The following is a 20436-nucleotide window of genomic DNA, read 5'->3' on the forward strand; positions in this document are numbered from 1 at the left end:
AGAGAGAGAGAGAGAGAGAGAGAGAGAGAGAAAGAGATAGAGGCATCAGCCTAGAAAGATGAGCCGAAAGATAAGCAAGGAGTTTTCAATGTGAGAAAACGTAATAATCCTTCGTTCTCTTTTGGCGAGTCGACAATCTATGATAGAAGTTTGGGTTAACGCGGCCAAGTCGAGAGTGTGTGCATGCGAAAGAGAAAAAGACGCGCGGGCGTTCTATTATTATTAATCGTCGACGAAAGAGAACTCTCAAAAGCGTTGTAAATAATGTATATAAGGCTTTGTACATGTTGAATACTTCTAATGTAAATGGAAAAGAAAAAGTGAGATACGGCGCACCCTAACGATTAATGTGAACAAAAGTAAGTAAATAAGCGAATTAACTAATAAGTAGTAAACCATCATAAACTATCGTTGTGACGGCGGAGAAAGCGTAAGAGAAGCGTTTAACTTAAGTCCCAAGCGTAAATTAGTTAATGTGTAAATAAATTAAACGAGGAAGTAAAATATTAAATGAGACAAAAACCTCAAATAATCATTGGATATTTATAAATGAATCCGCTAAAAGAAGAAAAAAAAAGAAAGATAAAAAGGAAAAAATACAAGTAACGTAGGTTTCGACGAAGGAAAGGGAAACGATTATGAACGAGCGATTCGTTCTGTGAACACATAAATCGCTAATGAACAAGAAGAAACAAAGAAGAAAGGAAATAAAAAACGAGAAACGTTAATAGGATGAACACAGATATACGAGCAATGCATGTTCGATCCGCGGCTATTTTATAAAGTATATTCCATCGTTCGACTCCTTTCTCCTACGTCTCCGCTCTGCTTTCCTACCACCTCTTTTCCCCGTCCATACTGTTTTCCGCGATTAAACGAAGGTAATCACAATAATCTTTCTTCGATCGTTATATCCTTATATTCGTACCGCATTATCCGAACGTTCCTTTCATCTTAATATACTTTTGCTTTTATCCCAGCTCCCTTCTATAAGAAAAAAAAAAAAAAGATTTTACGAAATAAAAGTCCAAAATGATCCAAGATAAGTTCAAAATAATGATAAAATGGCCGAGACAATGCAAACAAATTGAAAGACACCAAGCGAAATATTTTTCAAAAAAGCGTTACGTACTTTCTTTCGACTACATAATAGTTATATGTATATCCAAAGACAGCCATCGTCATGAAAACGCGATCTTCGAGAGCCGAACAACAAAATCCGATTTAGTTCGATACTGTGATCTTATCCTTTTCTTACGATTATCTTTCCATACGAATTCGTTTAATTATCGCGAACCGCCAAGATCTTTCCGCCATTGCCTGCCTGCGCGCATTAGGAACGCAGATGCGACAAGATTGTAAAACTTAGGTATTTCCAAATCGGATAAGAAACTCCGTTTCTTGATTTTGTATTGCTTCTTTAAGACTGTCCGATGATACAGAGAAAAAGGATAAATAAATGTGTACCAATCTCTGAAGAAAAATCATTGATCTTATCTTCAATTTAACCCTGTTTTCGATGACTAAGATAATAGAGGAAACAAGGTCTAGGAAATTATAAATTTTGGGTCAAAATCAGAGTGGACATTTTCCAAGAAAACTATTTCTCTGCTCCATATTTTATTAAAACGTCGATCGCGTCGGTTTGTTTGCTTCGACGAGCTGCGATCAATGGCGTGACATCAAAAAATGCCTTCTCGTGTACATTAATTAAATTATTCGTTAAAATATATTCCATCATTTCCACGCTTCCTATCAAGGAAGCCACATGTAGGATGGTTTGACCGACCTTGTCAGTGGCGCGAAAATCCGCACCAAATTGTATCATACGCTTTACTATATTTAAATTCCCGCCCTTAATGGCTTCGTGAAGAGGCGTAGCACCCGATGAATCACGTGCATTTACAAGACCCGGATCCACAGCTAAGAGCAAATCTATTATCTCCTCGTGTCCGTTGAAAGCTATAAAAGTTGAAAATACCATAGAAAAAATGGATTTTAAATTGGACCCTAAAACCTATACTTAAATCAACAAACTCGTTAAGCGATTAAAAAAGATATTAAATTCGAGTTTCTTATCTAAACTGTAAAAAGATTCGTGCATAATCACCGGCTATATGAAGAGAACTACGACCGTTGTTACTTCGAAGACTGATACTTTCAGGAGCGAAATCCAGAAATAATCGAAGTGCATTAACGTCACCAGAACGACAAATAATAAACGCAGGTATCCAACCGTCTTTGTTCCTTCTTAAAGGATCCGCCTTTGCTTCGAGTAATATCCTGATGCACTTGCACGCCTCGCTACCAATCTTCGTGCACGCTAACATCAGAGGCGTCCAATCGGCACGCTTCGAACAGTCGACGATTGCACCTAAAATGAGAAAGAAAGGGTCAGTAAAAAAAAAAAGAAGGCAAAAGTAAAAAAAAAAGGAAAGAAAAATAGCAACGATGTCGCGAAATAAAGATCGATCGTTACCATCGAATGTTAGAGAAATTAATTTTGTGAGATATATTCCGACATATAAAAATGAAAGGAGAAAGTTCAAGCACGGCTCGCTTTGGAAAGCACCTTTTTCTATCAAGTATCGGAGAACGTGGGTACGCGCGAATTGCGCGGCTTCGTGCAACGGCCTTTTCATATCCTTGTTAACGACGTTGACTTTAAAGTCGGGCCTTTCGAAAGCATCGCACAAATACTCGACAACGTTCAGATGACCTTCGCGCGCTGCAACGTGCATAGGAGTGTCACCGGAAACCGAATGCCGAAAAGTCGTCCAATCCTGAACGTCGTACTTTAAAGTAAGATTTTTGATTTTTAACAAATCTCCGTTTTGACAGGCATGTAAATAATCACGCGATAGGTTAGGTATTTCGATTCCCTTTGACATTTCAAACGCATTAATTTTTCTCAATAAAAGTGCGCGCGATTACTATTTCCTTTCGATTCTCGAGAAACGATCGCAAGTGGCACGACTCGGAACGATTGCGAATTTATCGTACGATCAAAGCAAACGATTCGGTAGAAATACTTTCGATATCACCAGATATCACAAACCGCATCGTGATGACACGGTACGTGCTGCCATCTGGTAATGGCGCTACTTTCGATTCAAATTGAGCGCGAAATTTAAAACGTTCGTTCGGTGATCGTATACGTGAAATTAAAAAAACGCGAACAATGAATAGACATGGAAAGAATACGTTACCAAGGAATATTATTTCCATAAAAAATTTCACTTTTCGTATTACGTACAAACGCTTTGCTTCGAAGGTAATTAACAACTTTACCTTTTAACGCTATATCTGCGCCCATGCATTATGTCGGCTCTATGAAACAATGCGATTAATTTTGTTCCAATCAAGTATTTCCGGGCAAGGCTTGCGTAATACGTGTATACATTCTCAAGAAAAAACAATTCGCGAGAAAATTACTTGTGTAAAGATTCAAGGTTCGGACAAAACTATGCTTAATACCATATAACTCTTCGTCGCCGTTTAGACGTAATCTTTGCTGCATCGCTCTATCTCCGTATCGATCCAACGAAATAATCCTGAAATATATCCAAGGAATAATGAGTAAATTCTCGTTAATGGTACCTCGTTATAGCGTAAATCATATACACTAATTCACATATTTGATCTTATCTTTTTAAAAGGGATAAGAAATTTTGTTGAAATATCAATATTTAAAAGATTTCTCTATCCTGATTACATAAATATTTCTTCCGTTTTTTCACTTCTCTTTAAAATCACTCTCTCCGATCCGATCGTAACCATCCATGGTCCGTTCTCTTTGTTACAATACTTTTACCATTCTAAATAACGGTGTCAACGGTTTTCGAAACGGAACAAAGTTGCGCGAAGAGTTCCGTACGAGCTCGTACGAAATGCGATACGAAGTTTTCGATGTCAGTATTCTACAAGTATGATTTCAACGCTATCACAATTCTAGGAGAGGGAAGGGGCAGCCCGCCGATAATGTTTACTTTCACATCCTCGACGAGACCTTCATTGTCTTTATGTAAGCAGGAAGGCGTGCTATCGTCGTAACGACGTCGACGTCGGCGTCGGTGACGATCGTCGACCGAATTCACGCGCGAATCTAATAGTACGTGATCGTCGCTTCGATAACTACAATTTGGCCGTATAATCGATACCTCGTAATTGCCAACGATCACCTGGCGCCGTTTCACCTATCAAGAAATTATCGCGTCGCGTATTTTCCCAATTAAAATTCGTATCCTCGAAATTTCCAATGAGATTCGTCGAATCAAAGATCGACTCATCTTTTCCACGTTCGTTATTATAAAGAACAACGAGCGGAAAGAATTACATACATTCTCTTTTCAAGTACACCATCGCAAAAGGTACGACGAGCATACTTAACGAGGCCGCATCTTTCACACTTTTTCAAACCGTGATTCTACAAACGGCATTCGTCTCTATCGGTCTCGAAGAAGAAGAAGAAGAAGAAGAAGAAGAAGAAGAAGAAGTCAAAAAAGTAACGAATCCAATCCTTTTCCACGTAGTTCGCGAGATTCTTAAGCGTACAAGTTCAAGGATGTACAGTCCGATATGAACGTGCTGAATGTGTCTTGAAGGTCACCGAGTGTGCAAATACCATGATTACGCTTGTAGAAACGTAGAGACTACCCAGGACGTTTTTCATTGTTCCATCAGCCATATCGAAACGTATGTATACACGTACATACATATGTAATTACGATGGCTATCGCAGAATCGTATCCGTACGTCGGTTTCGATAGAAACTAATACTCGAAAAATAAGGAAAACGACGCGGTTCTCCAGTTCCAGTCATTTCCCGCTTATTTTTCAATCTCTTGGTAATTAAGCGTCGGTTGATGTCACAAGTTGCTACGGATCGTTGGAAATAACGGAATTAGTCAGACACTTGTTCGTGAGTCAGCTCCGCTATTCCCGAAATATTATGTTAATGATTGGAGAAAGCGCAATAGGATAGAAATGGTAGAGGAGGTGATTAGCCGTCACCAGAGTAAGGGAATTACGTGGTTCGCTTGCATCGAGATGAGAGATCGATCGATTGTGTCGAGGTCATGGCTCTCGCTCGCAATCCCGATCGATGAAGGTAGAGAGGAAATACCTGTGTACTTATACGTACGTACGTATGTATGTATTTGGTAGACATCGATCCTGGGCACACCGGTGACACCCGTGTATCGGATAACTCGACGATAACGCGACGAACGAGTCTATCGATCCTTTTACGTTACCATGGCTAATTGTACGGAATAACCCTATCGGTACCACCTAGTACCGTTTTCAAAGGACTCTATCAACTTTTAAGTCGTGTGAGAAGAATAGAAAACGAAGTAGACGTAAGAGTGTCCATGTTGTAGAGTAAGAGTAACTATGTTCGAAAGAAAATAGACTAACGCATTTAATTCCATAAATTTATTTTCAAATTGATGTGAAATCTGCGTATAAACGTTTACGAAATTGGAATTATGAGTCATAAAGGAAAAGTAAGCTTCAGTATAAAGGATATGCGTTAAGATACGTCCATTATATTTTTCTAAACGAATTTCTCGAAAGGATAACATTCTCGAAATCTCGTGTAATAATTCAAAGCGGTCAAAAAAATACGATAAATTTGAAAAGACAAATTCGAATCTGTAGAAATCCTTTTTTATAACAATGGAATATTTGAAAGTACAAAGTTGTTCTTGAATATTGAATTTCAAGGAAGACCGGAGAAGAAAGGAGTAAAATTATCGTCGCGTCAACGAATAAACGAAGACCTACCACGTCTCTCTTTGGATTCTCGCTCATCCTTCCTTCCTGCCTTCCGGGCTGTGCCTTCCGTTCTCCCTTCCTTCGTGTCTATTGGCGCGTACGAGGCCGCGATTTCAAAGCGCGAGCGCGCGTGCGAGCGAGACGTGGGTACCAAGCTCGCGATCGTCCGCGGCTGCAGTCGACTACGGGCGCACCTGGCCGCGCCTGCCTGTTTGCCTGCCTGCCTGCCTGCCTGCCTACCTGCCTGCTTGTTCGTACCGGCGTATCGAGAATCGAGCGTGCGCGTACTCAAAGGCCTTTACCGACGTACCCATTGCTACCCACGACGTCTTCTTCTTTGCCTTCCGCGAATCAACGAAAGGAAGCGACACCCTCGACGTTTACGATCGATTGATCGATCGATTTACTCCGATCTCGTGACTTCCGTTTAATATCTTTTCGAAAAGTGTGGTTGAAACTAAGAGCCTCCAAGTGTATTGCATTTTATCCAATTATCGAATTCGATCAGTACCCTAAGTTATTTTCGTAAAGAGCATTACGAAACGTTTTTTTATATAAACAATACTTTTTAAACAGGTAGGGATTATCTCTTATCTTAGATACGTGTACGTACGCGAGTTTAGACGTGTGTATATGTATATCTCTCTGTGTGTATGTGTGTATGAGTGTGCGTGTGCGTGAGTGTGTGTCTGTTCATGTATATGTACCTGTATATGTGCGTATGCGTGCATGGAATACCACAAATTCCTTTACAAGAAAGCACGTCGTTATCCTTTGCCGCGCGAATTCTATCTTTGAATGTATTTTCGAAGCGACCGAGTCTGAAGCAGAAGAAAAGCATACGAGGAACGAGTATCAAGAGGGAAGAGAGGGAAGTTGGTGGAAGTGGTGGAAGAGAAGAAGAAGAGGCCTTAGAAGAGAAGCGCAAACTGGCAAGAAGAGAAGTAGGGAGGAAGAGAGAGAGAGAGAGAGACAGTGAAAAGGAAGAGCCAGCAGCTACAGCTTCCTCGTAACAGCTTCTACGAAGCTTTGCTTCTATTCTTGAGTTAACGTTTAGACGTTCGTAAATCGGCAACTCGGAGGGGGTTTTACATGCGTCATCGTCGCACGGGTACAAATCGCACGCGCCTCGACGTCCCGACGACAGTACACGTGCGCAACGACGTACTACGTCGGCCCTGCGCTGGTAATACGGAACGTCTCGACTCTTCTTCAAGGACACGCGGTGATAAATGCGGTACTGCCGCGAATGACGCCGACCGCGTTCTCCAAAATGATCGTCTTCTTCTGCCTCCTACTCCTTTGCAAAGGTAAGTTAAATACTTTTTCTGTTCTTTTTCTTTTTTCTTTACTCATTTCTAGAGCAACGAGAAAATCGACAATCGTTCAGACTTTGCAACTTTTACGAAACCCTTTCAGTTTGTAATTCTTCGTAAAAAAAAAAAAGAAAAGAAAAAATATGTAACGTTAAAAGTAAAATATTTGAGAATTTCCGCGATTTATAGATCTTTTTGTTAAGAAACGAATGAATATCCTTGGTGATAAGTAAGATAATTTAAATTACAAAAATCGAACATTCTTTTCTTTTTCTCGTAATAATTCGTAGTAATTCAAAATTTTGTTATAAGTAAAGAAGCTTTGAAAGATACTCGATGTTTTCTTCGTTTACGATTAACACATTTACACATTTACAATATTACTAAAGATATTATGCATCGTTATACAATCTCCAAGAATTTTATCTCTTTTTACCTTCTCTTACTTCCAAAGCTTTTATCTCCTGGAAGTAAAACGCGAGTCTAAAGATTGAAGTGGTCATCGATTAAACGAGAAGACGCGTAAGATGAAAAGAACAAGTTCTTCCTTCGTGTGAACAAAAGAGAGTTCTCGAATAAGCCGTAAACTATGAATTAATATGCTACGTGTCATCTTTTTTACGACTGCGAAGGCCTTAACCTCGACAAGGGCCACGTAGCCACTAAATGACTATACCGAGGTTGCATTCGGAATGAATATATCGAAGGCATAGAGCATTCACCGTCGAACATCGATAACATCGACCGACCTCTTAAAAAATCTCCTAAATTTTACGACTCGATAAACTCGAGGACGTTTCTGATAGAACAACATTTTTCTTTCTCTCTTTCTTTCCTCTTTTTATTTTTCTTCTTCTTATTTTTGTTAACATGTCCTAGAAAAAAAATAGCAAACAATAACTACATTATTACTCCGTTCTCTTTAATCATTGAAAACGTCAACGAGAAAACAGAACGATAAAACTTTCTCTGCGCATTTTGATCCCATTCTCTTTCTCTCTCTCTCTCTCTCTCTTAACCATAAATTGCGTGACATTGAAATAATTTCATAGAGCAGGTTTGAAGCGATAACTAGGCGAATCGTTATGCTACGAGATTACGGTTAACGATGGTACAAGGAATTTGAGTATTCGTAGAAATAAATATAATAATGTTATGAAAAAAAGGAAAGAGGAATCGCGCGCGATTGATCGATCGAACTAAGAAAATTGAGACGCTTGACGAGTCCCTCATGTACTCGTCGTTCGAATGATCGATGTCCAATAAATCCTTTTCCTTTCAACGAATCTCTAGATGAGAGCAATAACGATTCATCAAGGAATAAAGTCTACCTGTAAAATTTATGCGAACCGGTAGCTTGTATAGACGTTAATTCGTTTTCTGATATGCTTTCTTCATTGTATATCATTCGTTATAGTCACTTAAAATGTTGGAATAATAATAAAATAAAAGGATTCCGATCGTGATGTTCTACGAGTATAAGAGAGATTGAAAAAAGATTAGAACGCGAGGGTACGAATTCTTCTTTTTTATTTAAAGTAACATATTAAAAGAATGTCGTTACTAATATATTAATGTAAAATAGAAGATTGATAAAACAATGAACGAAAGTAACAAGGAATTAGATATCGATGAACTGCAAAGGGTTAAAGAACAAATAACGAGCGTTGCTCCATACATCGATAAAGAACATTTAAAAAAAACTAGGAACCGTGACAGAGTACTAATTAATATTTCGTAATACAAATGAGCTGTGCAACAACTCATTCTTCATTCATCGCACGTAGTATATTCGAGCTACGATAAGGAAACGTCCTTGCTTCTCAACGAAATAACAATTATATTTCATGTTCGCGAAGCTCTCGTGTAAAATTTTTGAGATACATCGAAGGGAGGAAGCATTCTTCTCTGTGTCATTCCGTATCCGATCGCTTTAATGGATTTAAAAACGATTCGACATGCTCACGTACTTGGACCGTGTACCGTGAATCATTGAACAAATTATCGCCGTGCTCGTTGTGAAGTTTGCGATATATTAGTCATTGTAAACCTATCGCGCGTTTACATTTTTAAAAATGTGTCGATACGCGCGTAATTCCTTGATCTCGGGACCTGTCTTGAAATTCCTAAAATATTTCTCCGGAATGCTGAAGCACGTATATGAGGTCTCGACAATCCTCGATGTGCGTTTTCTTCGATATTCGATGTTAAATGAAAATGAACTGTTGAATACCGACAAACAATCCATAATAAATTAATTTAAAAACTACAATTATAGCAAAAAGGAAACGGTGACAATGAACTCTTCCGTCCTGAAGAACGAAGGTGTATTTATAAAAACAAATAATTCTATATATCGATTTAACATAAAATCTCGACACTCTATAGTTTCGAACAGATTTTCGATAAAAAGAAAAGGATAGAGGAGGAGTCGATCGTACGTTGAAGTTTAACGTCTAGACTCGAGCAACGCGTATCATCTTTGTCCTTTCTTTTTTCATGCCATCTCGTAAAGCACCGGTACCGGCGCGGCAACCGCATCGCAGCGAGCAAGCGAACGCCGCCGAAAGAACTGGTTCTTCTTCGGAGGGTGGTTAAACCCGATGCAATGCGTGCATTTAGTGAAACATCGCGTAGGAATGCAAACACTGAAGGGAGGGTAGAAACCTGCGTGGGAACCTCTCTTTGCCACTCTAAGCCGGCCGTCCATGGAATTTGCACGAATTTTCTTCTTTTTTTCTCTTCTCTTATTATTATTATTCTTGTTTTTTTTAATCGATCGATCTCGATGTCTTCGTACGTAAATCGATACGGTACAAAGTGGAGATAGGTACGAGAGATCGATATCAAAGGTGCGTCGAGCCGTAACGAAAATTAATTGATGATTATAATATACAAGAATCTACTGGATATGCATGTATGCAGGTTACGCGTTAGCCAATCTCCAGTATGAACTCTGAGCGGAGTTACTAACATCCCACATCATCTATCTAGGACAAGTATGTCGTCGAAGAAATGGTATAGAGATCGGGATGATTAAACTATGCACTTTGGAAAATATTTGTTTTTAACGAACTACGATCGTTTGTTAAAAAAAGTATCTAAGTTCGAAACGAATCTATTTATCTCACAAAAATATTATTCCAAAATAATTTTCTTGAAATAATAATCTAAAGTCACGGACAAGTCCTACGAAGGAACGAAGGATAAATATTCTTACGTTTCCTTGACACCATACCAGATTCTCCAAACAGGCGTGTATATACTCGACGCCGTTTACGGATTTCTTGAGTTTCAAGGTATCCTTACTTGATCTTCACAAATAAAAGATAAGAAATAATTTTTCCTCGTCTTTTATTTCACGGTGATTACTTTTTAAGTCGCCGCCTCGCGGTAATAACGCATGTTCGAGACTAATTAAAGGAATCCAATTATCGTCCTAATTATTAAAAATAATGAAGGAACGTAGAGATATACGGAAATATATAAGAAAACTTATCCAGAATTTACGGTCAATAGAAGTAAATTGTTCCAAATCACGCTACGAATAAGTCCATAAAATTAATTTTCGTTCGTAAAATCTCTTTCGCATCTGCGATTAATCTATAAAGAAGGGTAGAAAAGAATTTGATCATAATCCGTTATTAAATGTGATGTAACGATGTAATGTCGTTTGAACATTAACATTTCCGGATTTAATTCTTATCCTTGTCAAGGACATCGACGTTAAACGTTCATGAGTATTGTATGTATATACTTACGATGTACACAATGCAATTAGCATTCGTGACATACGATAATTATTCGTGTTTTATTAGAAGATCGAACGATGTCCTGGCTTGATAATGGAAACTGATTCTTTTGAATTTGAATAACAACTGTTCGTAAAGGATCACAATGATCGGATTACGAGTTATATATAATTATATTTGTTAAGAACGTCACGGGTTCAGATTTCCTTTCCGGGTTAGTAGAGAAAAGAAATAAATCGATGATCTAGAAAAGATACTCTGGTATTTAATAAATTTCTGAGATACCGATCGAAAGATCTCATCAGACTTTGAACTACTTCGTTTGAAATTCGTTTCTCGAGTTTCTCTTACGTCGTTTTTCTCCTTACGTTATACATACACAAATTGTACGAACTTCATAGAATTCAAAAAAGTTTTAATAAACGTATGAACGAAAAATGAACAGTTTCAAAAATGTTTAATTTTATTTCGTTGGAATAAGTAAGCGTATCCAAATATTAATGGAAATTAAATTCAATCGCTATGAATGTATACTCTTGATAAGATTTCTTTTTTTAATGAATTCTAACAGGCTGGAAAGTTTGCACTTATAATTCAGCAACATCCTGTATACATATATGTACATTAAAAATGCCATTTTTTGAGTTCGTTCGAGTCAGGTTAACGACCTCTAATACAAAGATTTGCTTCGTTCGCCTTCGTCTATCGTTCAAACTTTTTACTTCTATTTCTTTTTTTTCTTCTTCCGAAATCTCTATTTCGTCGACTTACAAAGAAGATGAACGAATCGGTAATACCATTCAATAAGATTCGATTGTCGTCACATTAGTTACGCCGTAAGCTCCTCTGAGAGTCACGTATGAGACGATATCTCGCGTTCAATAACGAATTTATCAGATAGCGGCGCTATTCAATCGAAATACCAAACTTTTGATTGAACCACCTCGATACGATGTCTCATACCTTTTCCTTATTAACTGCCAAGCTATTTTTATAGAAATCGGTCATCAATATAACAATTTTATTTTCTATCGTTTCTTATGTTTCGTCATTGTTCATTATTTCACATAATTCATCAGTTTTCATCATTTTTTGCATCACATTACCGTTCATCGTCGATTACATTGGTAGAATCGAGTACTGGTTATCTATGAACACTACGACATCAGCATATTAAATTCAAAGGCGATATGTGAAAGGTCATCATAAGCTCAGACTACGGTCTTCTTTGAAATAAGAAAGTATTGCAGGAAAGTAAACAACGACCTTGATTATCTCAGATATTTCTAAAAAATAAATCACTTTTTCGTCCAATAATTATCGTATTTTCGATCACCTTGCACGAGGAGATTTAAAAAAATAATCATAAGATCAGCCAGTAGAATTATAAAACTGTAGACTACAACGAGTAGATATGTTGATGCGGAGTGGAAACGACCTTCCAGTGTCAGCGACCACGGGTCACTCGTCTTGAGGAGAACGTTGCGGTTATGGTTTACGTATTACAAAGTTGGTGAACGTTGCGACTCTATGTACTGAGGATCAACCTCGATCATCGTGCATATACCATTCGTACATTATAATCGACGACAAACTTGTCATATAAAAAGCATACGACCCTGAGCAGGGACAGTGCAATTAAAAAATATTTAATTAACAAAACGAAGAGAGTAATCATTTCCTTTGATTTTCTCTTATAACTATGCCATACTTTCTATTTGTTTCTTTCGAAAGAACTTCCTCGAGAAAACGAGCCTTACCTGGTTTTTTAAAGACAAAGGAGAATAGAAGTTTGGGACAAAAATCAAGCAAAATCGTAAAAGAAAGCTTGCGAGGATCGTTCTTGTATTACTCGTTTTGAAGATAATCGATCTTTCAGAGAGCTTCTCTCAAGACATCCGTCCCTGGTTCTATCCGCCTCGCGGACGGTGACAGACGCGCAACGCAAGGCGATTGTCTACGTGACCATCGTTGCTTCCTGCCCGATGTGTCCTACATATCCGCTTGTCGATGTCACTCGGCTCGGTAGACTCGCGTTCCATCGGAGACTCCACGAATCTCTATGTTTTCTCGTTGTCTCTCTATCGCGATATAAATAGAAGATCCTTTTTTATTTTTCTCTAGGTCTTGTACATAAGATGTTAAAGTACTACGATTATTTTCCTCGTCATCGTGATATAAAAAGTCTATGTTGTTTTTTATTTTCTCTAGGTCAACCCGTTGTCGAAGTACCTGGAGAAAATGCAACGGTTATGACAGATGTTGAACAAATTACGTTAGAAAATAATGAGACGAGAGATCAATCGACGAACGATACCCTCCAAGAAACACCAACACCCGTGCACTTCCTTCATGTGCCTAAACACACGGAAACGCAGCTTGGCTCGTCCGTTCTTTTGCCATGCAGAACGACGAATCCCGTTGCTGAATGTCAATGGTCCTGGCAGCCATTACCGCCAATTCATCTGCCGCTTCCGGACATCAGTGAGAGTCCAAATGACTCCATGAGTTAGTTTCTTTTTCCTTATAATAGAATTATCTAAAGGAGTAAAAGGGCATAAGCAGAGAGGCCTTTTAACGCGATATTTTTGCACGTTATCTTTCCTTTGTCTATCTGTAAAACTACATTTACAAATGAATTCCCTATTTCGATCTACAACGATTAGTAACTACAACGTCACCAACATCGACAACAGCCCCAACGGCACATTCATTGCCGGTCAGACGATTTCCAGCTTTTGGAAACAGCAGTAACGATTGTTCCGTCCGATTTTCGAGTATGAAGCACGAACAGACTGGATACTGGACTTGTGCCGCAAGGAATTCAACGAACGATCCTTTCACCGCCACGGTACCCGCCAAGTTAACCATCGTTAACGATCAAGGTACGAATCGCGAAGGATCACCGTTCGCATCAAGAGTTTCTTATCGAGAGATAAGAAACGCATCATGCGTAATAAAATTGACCACAAAGACGTTGTATACTGCGTATATTCAATATATAGCTTTCGAAAATAATATTTGCACAATTGTTTTTTGACTACCAAGAATTATGGATGTCTTTTGTATCTTATCTTTTTATGTCGTTAAATTTTTAAAAGTATGTTTGATTACCATGGTCTCTTACGTAGCCGTCGAAAAAATATACACGCCATCGTACGATATGAATACGGCACCGTTCCACCGTGTTCTTTCCGACATAATCCAAGATTACAAAAAAAATAATCGCGATTTACGCGATATTGTTTTAATTATTGTGGCATTAACAATTTATTTATTCTTGTAAAAAAATTTATCTTGTCGAATCATGATCGAGACAATCGACGTTGTTAATGAAAATGTTGATGCTACAGTTTTATATAGAAAAACGAAGCAAAGATGAAAGTAAAATAAAAATAAATTTTTAAAATGAAAACGATGATATGAAAAAGAAAGATATCGAACTTACGCGTACGCGCTTTTCAACGTATAAAAACAGATCCGTCGAAAAACTTCGATATAATAAAATACAATAAGAAAATATGTTTCACGTAGGATCTCTCATTACCTTCGTTAAACACGAAGAAGCGATAGAGGTTGTAGCAGGCTCCTCCGCACAAATAATGTGCAGAACAAAATTACCTGTACGTGAGTGTCAATGGTCTTGGCGAAGATTGAACCAATCCGAACCTTGGAACTTAGAAGTAAAGAAATTTCCAGCTTTTGGAAACGACAGCACCGATTGCAGCATCAAGTTCAAAAATGTTCTAGCGGAACAAGAAGGCTATTGGAGTTGTGGCGCACGTATAGATCCAAACTCGTCATTTGTACGATCGAATCCAGTTCGATTTTTGATATCTGAAGGTATGCGAAAATGCAATAGTCTAGGAAATTCAATCCCATTTCTTCGTTACGTTTGCGTAGTTTCTCTTATTCATGTCACTTTCTAAATTAATATCTTATTTCAGTTGAATTCGTGCAGTTGTCTCGAGGCGTACAAGTGGCTGCCGGTGAATCCGTGCTCCTAAGGTGCTTGGTCAATAAACCCGTAATACGCTGTGAGTGGTCCTGGAGAGCAACGAACTCGAGTAAGGAACCTTTACTCGTAAAGACGTTCGCTCCAAATAAAGATGCCGATCACGACTGCTCCGTACGATTTAAAAACATCCTTTACGAGGAAGAAGGACTGTGGACTTGTGGAATTCGATTGTCACCTGACGGTATACTCCATGAAGCACCATCGGCAACTGTGAGTCTTTTACCATCGGGTAAGCATTGGAACAAGATTTTCCTTTTTAATTCAAGAAAGACGAGCTCGAGAGCTTTCTTTCTTATGTCTTTATACGTTTCAGCTAAAGTGAACTTGGTGGAAATACCAACAGATATCACAGTCCCTCTAGGTACCGAAGTTACCTTGAAATGTATCACTAATAGCCGCGTAGAGAAATGTGTCTGGAGTTGGAAAGCACTTCATGGAAACGATCCTGAGATCGTGCTTCGAGAATTCCCAAGTAACGGTGATCTTGGCAGGGATTGTTCACTCGTTCTTTCACACGTTCGCAACGAGGAACAAGGATTGTGGAATTGTCAGGTATCCATACCGTCACTTAATACGATGCTGTCTTCTCCATTCGTCAAACTGTTAACATTCGAACAGGGTAAGCTTTTGTTAGAAAAGAGACATGTAAGAAAATCGACGTATACGATTGTTAAATAATGCTTCTCTTCCTTTCAGACGAAGTGAAATTTTCAGAACTCTCGCAGGACATTCAAATATCATCGGGTGGTACCATACTCCTACGATGTGTAACATCATTGCCAGTAGAACAATGTCGATGGTCCTTGACACCAGTGAATTCTAATACGACCGTAGTGGTGAAACAATTCCCAGCAGCCGGAAGCGAATCAAGGGATTGCAGCGTCAGGTTGAGCCATGCCCTGGCCGAGCAAGAAGGTCTTTGGACCTGCGGTGCCAGAATACATGGCCGTGAGAATTATACGGATGCACCGCCAGCGAAATTAAGCCTCCTTGAGCCAGGTATCATCGAATCCTGAAAGAAGGATAGACGATCTTGTTGCATAGCGCCCTTCCTTGCACACACGGTCGAGGGTGAATGCACTCCGTATCGTCGATTTCGATCGTTCCTCGATCTTCCACGTAGCGACCTTGAAACGATATCCGATCGAATGATATCGCGGATATTTTTACAAGAACGATTCTTATCCCGTTTAACTTCGGACGACTTACGTACGACTATAGACACCGCTTCTTCGTGTTTAGTGACTAAAGTCAACAATTTTAATTTCCAATAAAATTAGTAAAAATCGTCTCGACTTCGCGTTGTTCGAATTAGGATTTAAACGCGTATTCATTTGCTTTTGATTGATAGAAATCGTCGATGGGGCGATCTTGGCGACATTTAGAGATTAGTAAATCATTGTTGAATTGCTTTTAGCTTAAGACGTGTGTTCTCTATGGAATAAGGTATGTATGTAGATAATCGCGTTTTCAAAACACCCACAACAGCGGGTAAGGAATAAAAATCAATCCACGATATATGTCGTTCGAGTATCTTTCATGGTGACGGTGAAGACACGCAAGACTAAGAGGTGTGAAACTGTGGGATCTTGGTATATTAAAAAGGTCAAGTTTTACACGGGTGTTCCTAGACTGTGATCTTTAATATGGGTCTCGGAAGAGCACATAAGCAACTTCTCTTTCTTTCTTCCTATCGTCGTTTTGTACACATAGTACACGATCGATGAATTCCTGAATCGATCCTATATCGATCGCTATGTAGATATTGATTTTTGACTGAATATAAAATTAAATTTTATGCAGAAAAAGTACTTCGCTGCGCTCCGTAAGGTAGCACCTTGACTTTATTCATAAAACATTTCTTTTTTTTCCCTTTCTTTTTAGACACGACCGCAGGAAGTGTCTTATTTTATTTTTACCTCATCACCACATCGATGTTACCATGCATTTTTCATTAAACGGTGCTACTACGACGCAAATTTAATATTGCATTTTCTTTTTTGCATCGGACCATACTACTTTAATTATAACTCGCCGTGTACATACAATATTCTTCTTCGTTACATCTCTCACATATATTCGATGAATCATTAAATCATTGCATTTAAGATTTATCGATTTATCATGTTATTACTACAATGGCACGGTGCGTCTTCTTTTTTTTTCTTCTTCTTAGAAACGACGTTTATCAGCCAAGATCATACGCTAAATCGATTTCGCATTTAGAACAATTAATATTACATCAAAAAGTACGTGATGCTTATGTCACATACGTTTGTATATTTTATCGTTCGTACCATTTCAATTACATTTTTTCTCATTTTCGTATTATTTATTACTTTAATTACGTCAGTAATGCGGTCATATCTCTTTTGCATAGGTGAGAACAAATGCGTGCGTGTGCGTGAAAGGGAGAAAAAATATTGTATTGTTTCTTTTAAATTAATTCCAGAGGCTTTTAGAAACACTTTTTGTAATTTAATCATTTAATTTATAAGTTAAGGAGTCTCAGAAACCTGAAATCTTTAAATTATTAACAATGTCAACGTATTAGTAATGCTACTTCTATTATTAACAATCGTATTAAAGACTCGTTCGTTTTCTTTCTTCGTCGTACGTTGTATATGAAATTAACAAATTTGTTTTTAAATTCTGATATTTCATCTATCGTAGAACATTTTGTAACTAAAATTCGATGTTTATTAGTTTGTGTTACTTCTTTCGTAAGCGAAGGATTGCAATAGATGGAGTAAGAAAGGTTTAATAGAATGGTATTTTGATTGAATCGAATAGCACAAGTATTGAACAATATTTTATAGAATATTAAAATTAAGTAGTTAATTTTTAATATTAAGAATTTAATATCATATAGATATCATACACTATGCGACATTGTTTTTCGCTAATTTTGCAAAATCCTTCATTCATTAAATAAGTTATAAGCCACAAATATCATTCAATATAAATGCTTAAATGCTCTGTGTGCCATTAAGTCTATTTGGCTTCTATGAAATAAATATCACATAAAATAATCTGCATTCAATGATTCATATATATATTGGCCATAAATATTATAAATATTATTACTGTAACCAGGTATACTAAATAAATGGAAATCTTAAAATCGTGCACTAGCCTTTTCATTATCACCACCTATCTGTAGTAGTTAGGTTGACTAAAATACATTTTTTCATCAATGTGCATTAAATGTGCCGTTTAGTATCACTTATGCACATAATTTTTCAACACGCTTGAACACATTGCACATATTGAAAGATGATGTACTATTCACAAGCATTAAAAAAAAACAGCTTCTGGTGAACGGGGCAATGATTATAAAAATAAATATAAAAAAACAATCACAGTGGATAATGATTTATAGAACCTGTGATAGTCACCCTTTGGGCAGCTCCTCATCAAATGGTCAAGTTGGCTTGTAAATTAGGACAAGTTCCTGTAGGAGCTCAATGTCATTGGATACATGCACCAAATATCTATATACATCAAAATATTACAAATACAGCAAAAAAAGACAGGTGAAATTTTACAATAATTTGATTATATCACATTGTAGTATATTCTCACGTATTTTCAAAATAGGCACAATCTTCAAATGGATTATTCTACCGGGATATGCACAATAGAATTCAAACCTGATTATTCAGACCTAGGACAGTGGACTTGCAGATTTACAAGAGATAACAAAAATACTGACATAGAATTGGGAAGTGCAACACTCATATTACTTAATACACTTGCTGGTTTGTAATATTATGTTATCCATTTTTAACTCCTTATTTATAAATAGTTACAAGTGTTTTCTATGATTTTATAGATGAAAAACTTGGATGGATTGTTGGTGCTTTAACTGCTATTATTTTATTTTTAATGATTATTGTAGTAGTTATAGTAGTTTGTAAAACTCGACTTTTTGTAAGATCACCAGAAATATTAGAAACAATGCCTGCTTCAAGAAAACAACAAAATTTGCAATGCACCAATGACAGAAGAATAGAGCATGATAATTGTAGTAATATTACTAATAGTAATAATATTTTACCAAACAGAAGCCCACACTTGTACGAAAGAGTAGAAAAATATAATGTTGTAACACCAAAATTATATGAAAACTTTGGATTGTAAATTTATATTCGTCTACCAGAGACAAATAAGGTACATATCATCGCTTTTTCCTCAAACCTACTTTTACCTTACATTATTGAAGACATTGTTAACTTATGAGAGTAAGTTAGTCTATAGGAGTAGAGTGTACTTGTAAACAGTTATAAAAATTATCAAAATTTTGAAAAATATATCTTATATAAAATGTAAAACTGTTTCACATTATTACTCTATTTTAATGCATCGAGTTGGTTTTGTATTTTTTCTAAATTCATATATAAATCAGTGAGAGACTTTTTATCAAATTCAATAGTTAATTTTGAGTCTTTCTCACCTGTAAAGTCTAACTGAAATAATGTCATAGGACTAGCATCTTTGGAAATTGTTGAAGATGATGATTGTATATTTAAACACCAATTAATATCTTTTACCTAAAAAAAACAATTTTTGAAGTTTGGATCATAAAAGAAAATAATTTAACACTAAAATAATCTAAACTCAAATATTAGCTATTAACACATACCTGTGTAGGAAATATAGATCTTTTTCTGAGACATTCGATAATTCCTTTACCATAACTTAACCATGAATTAACGAAAATTAACGTTTTATCTTCGTCTAATTTACAAGTATCTTTTAAAGTAGATTCGAATTCTGCTGACTTCACTATATTAAACGCAGCTTGTTTGTAAATAAGTGTTACTGCATCTAACAAAAAAGTTAATTCCTCTTTATTCAATTCTAAAGATACTAAAAGTTTCTCTTCTTCTTCTTCATTGAATGGTTTTACATTACTAGTAGATTGCAAATTTTGACATATGCGATTAACAAGTAATCGAAATTTACCATTATCGATTCGATTTGCAATTTTCAAACCTTGTTGAAGACTGAAAAAATAAAAAAGTTAATACATATAATCATAGTAAACAATAACAACAAGAAAAATGTTAATAACATTTTTACCAAGGTGTTATAGTAACCCAACTTTCCATCACGATACCTGAAGGTTGTTTACCATCTTTCGTTTGTAGGGTATGCGACTTCAACGACAGATGTGGACAAAATAAGAATTACAAGTGCAATAAGAAAATACTATCCAAACTATACGCCTATTGTATCGGTATATAAACTTATATAGATTATATCTCTTCCACATGTAACCTAACATTCGAGTTACTATATAAAAAATTTTTATATCTAATAAAAATAGATGGTAAACAGCCTTAAATATGATATATGCTATTTTAATCATTTCAATTTATGACTACGAACTCGATTAATATAAAAATAATTTCATAAGAGATTTTATATAAAAGTTTATAACTTACGAACATTTAAATATTATTCATATTAATATTATTTATATTATATTATATAAATATTATATATATTAATAATCGTCGTATATAATATTATTATATATAATAGAAATGCATATGAGATTACTTGT

General features: G+C 36.7%; 3 protein-coding genes across 12 annotated transcripts; 1 reads left to right on the forward strand and 2 right to left on the reverse strand.

Annotated features, from left to right (window-relative positions):
* Window positions 1–1115: 1115 nt before the first annotated feature.
* On the reverse strand, window positions 1116–4341 carry LOC122630285 (ankyrin repeat domain-containing protein 16-like). 2 transcript variants are annotated; one of them, XM_043814640.1, is made up of 4 exons: window positions 3716–4341; window positions 3478–3554; window positions 2111–2374; window positions 1116–1962 (listed from the first exon to the last, which is right to left on the reverse strand). In XM_043814640.1, the coding sequence occupies exons 1-4, from the start codon at window positions 3778–3780 to the stop codon at window positions 1601–1603; spliced, it is 768 nt and encodes a 255-aa protein (XP_043670575.1). In that variant the 5' UTR covers window positions 3781–4341; the 3' UTR covers window positions 1116–1600. The 2 variants fall into 2 exon arrangements, with proteins under 2 accessions (XP_043670575.1, XP_043670574.1); XM_043814639.1 differs by lacking the exons at window positions 3478–3554; window positions 3716–4341 and adding an exon at window positions 2573–3264.
* LOC122630283 lies at window positions 2090–19198 on the forward strand. Of its 8 annotated transcripts, none has more exons than XM_043814633.1 (11): window positions 2665–2802; window positions 4355–4504; window positions 6591–7088; window positions 13058–13354; window positions 13513–13731; window positions 14381–14689; window positions 14794–15483; window positions 15561–15863; window positions 18247–18400; window positions 18465–18625; window positions 18700–19198. In XM_043814633.1, the coding sequence occupies exons 3-11, from the start codon at window positions 7028–7030 to the stop codon at window positions 19005–19007; spliced, it is 2502 nt and encodes an 833-aa protein (XP_043670568.1). In that variant the 5' UTR covers window positions 2665–2802; window positions 4355–4504; window positions 6591–7027; the 3' UTR covers window positions 19008–19198. The 8 variants fall into 8 exon arrangements, with proteins under 8 accessions (XP_043670570.1, XP_043670569.1, XP_043670568.1 ...); XM_043814632.1 differs by lacking the exons at window positions 2665–2802; window positions 4355–4504 and adding exons at window positions 4722–5382; window positions 5728–6354; XM_043814638.1 differs by lacking the exons at window positions 2665–2802; window positions 4355–4504 and adding an exon at window positions 5749–6354 and having other exon boundaries at window positions 14794–15093; window positions 15178–15483.
* LOC122630286 (COMM domain-containing protein 10-like) lies at window positions 14393–20208 on the reverse strand. 2 transcript variants are annotated; one of them, XM_043814643.1, is made up of 4 exons: window positions 19950–20208; window positions 19510–19873; window positions 19321–19417; window positions 14393–15876 (listed from the first exon to the last, which is right to left on the reverse strand). In XM_043814643.1, the coding sequence occupies exons 1-4, from the start codon at window positions 19976–19978 to the stop codon at window positions 15845–15847; spliced, it is 522 nt and encodes a 173-aa protein (XP_043670578.1). In that variant the 5' UTR covers window positions 19979–20208; the 3' UTR covers window positions 14393–15844. The 2 variants fall into 2 exon arrangements, with proteins under 2 accessions (XP_043670578.1, XP_043670577.1); XM_043814642.1 differs by lacking the exon at window positions 14393–15876 and having other exon boundaries at window positions 18984–19417; window positions 19950–20203.
* Between the last annotated feature and the right edge of the window lie 228 nt (window positions 20209–20436).

The sequence above is a fragment of the Vespula pensylvanica genome, chromosome 6, assembly GCF_014466175.1.
Source record: "Vespula pensylvanica isolate Volc-1 chromosome 6, ASM1446617v1, whole genome shotgun sequence".
In the NCBI taxonomy this organism is placed as follows: domain Eukaryota; kingdom Metazoa; phylum Arthropoda; class Insecta; order Hymenoptera; family Vespidae; genus Vespula; species Vespula pensylvanica.

Bases quoted from the DNA above. Each gene is read 5' to 3' on its own strand.
- LOC122630285 (XM_043814639.1), bottom strand. From the start codon at position 2,891: ATGTCAAAGGGAATCGAAATACCTAACCTATCGCGTGATTATTTACAT. The intron at 2,375-2,572 runs GTGCTTTCCAAA...TTCTCATTTTAG, and splicing joins CCGATACTTGATAGAAAAAG to GTGCAATCGTCGACTGTTCG. The intron at 1,963-2,110 runs GTGATTATGCAC...CAACTTTTATAG, and splicing joins TAGTTCTCTTCATATAGCCG to CTTTCAACGGACACGAGGAG.
- LOC122630283 (XM_043814631.1), top strand. From the start codon at position 12,985: ATGTTAAAGTACTACGATTATTTTCCTCGTCATCGTGATATAAAAAGT. The intron at 13,355-13,512 runs GTTAGTTTCTTT...TACAACGATTAG, and splicing joins GAGTCCAAATGACTCCATGA to TAACTACAACGTCACCAACA. The intron at 14,690-14,793 runs GTATGCGAAAAT...ATCTTATTTCAG, and splicing joins TCGATTTTTGATATCTGAAG to TTGAATTCGTGCAGTTGTCT.
- LOC122630286 (XM_043814642.1), bottom strand. From the start codon at position 19,978: ATGGAAAGTTGGGTTACTATAACACCTTG. The intron at 19,874-19,949 runs GTAAAAATGTTA...TTATTTTTTCAG, and splicing joins TGGGTTACTATAACACCTTG to TCTTCAACAAGGTTTGAAAA. The intron at 19,418-19,509 runs GTATGTGTTAAT...TGTTTTTTTTAG, and splicing joins GATCTATATTTCCTACACAG to GTAAAAGATATTAATTGGTG.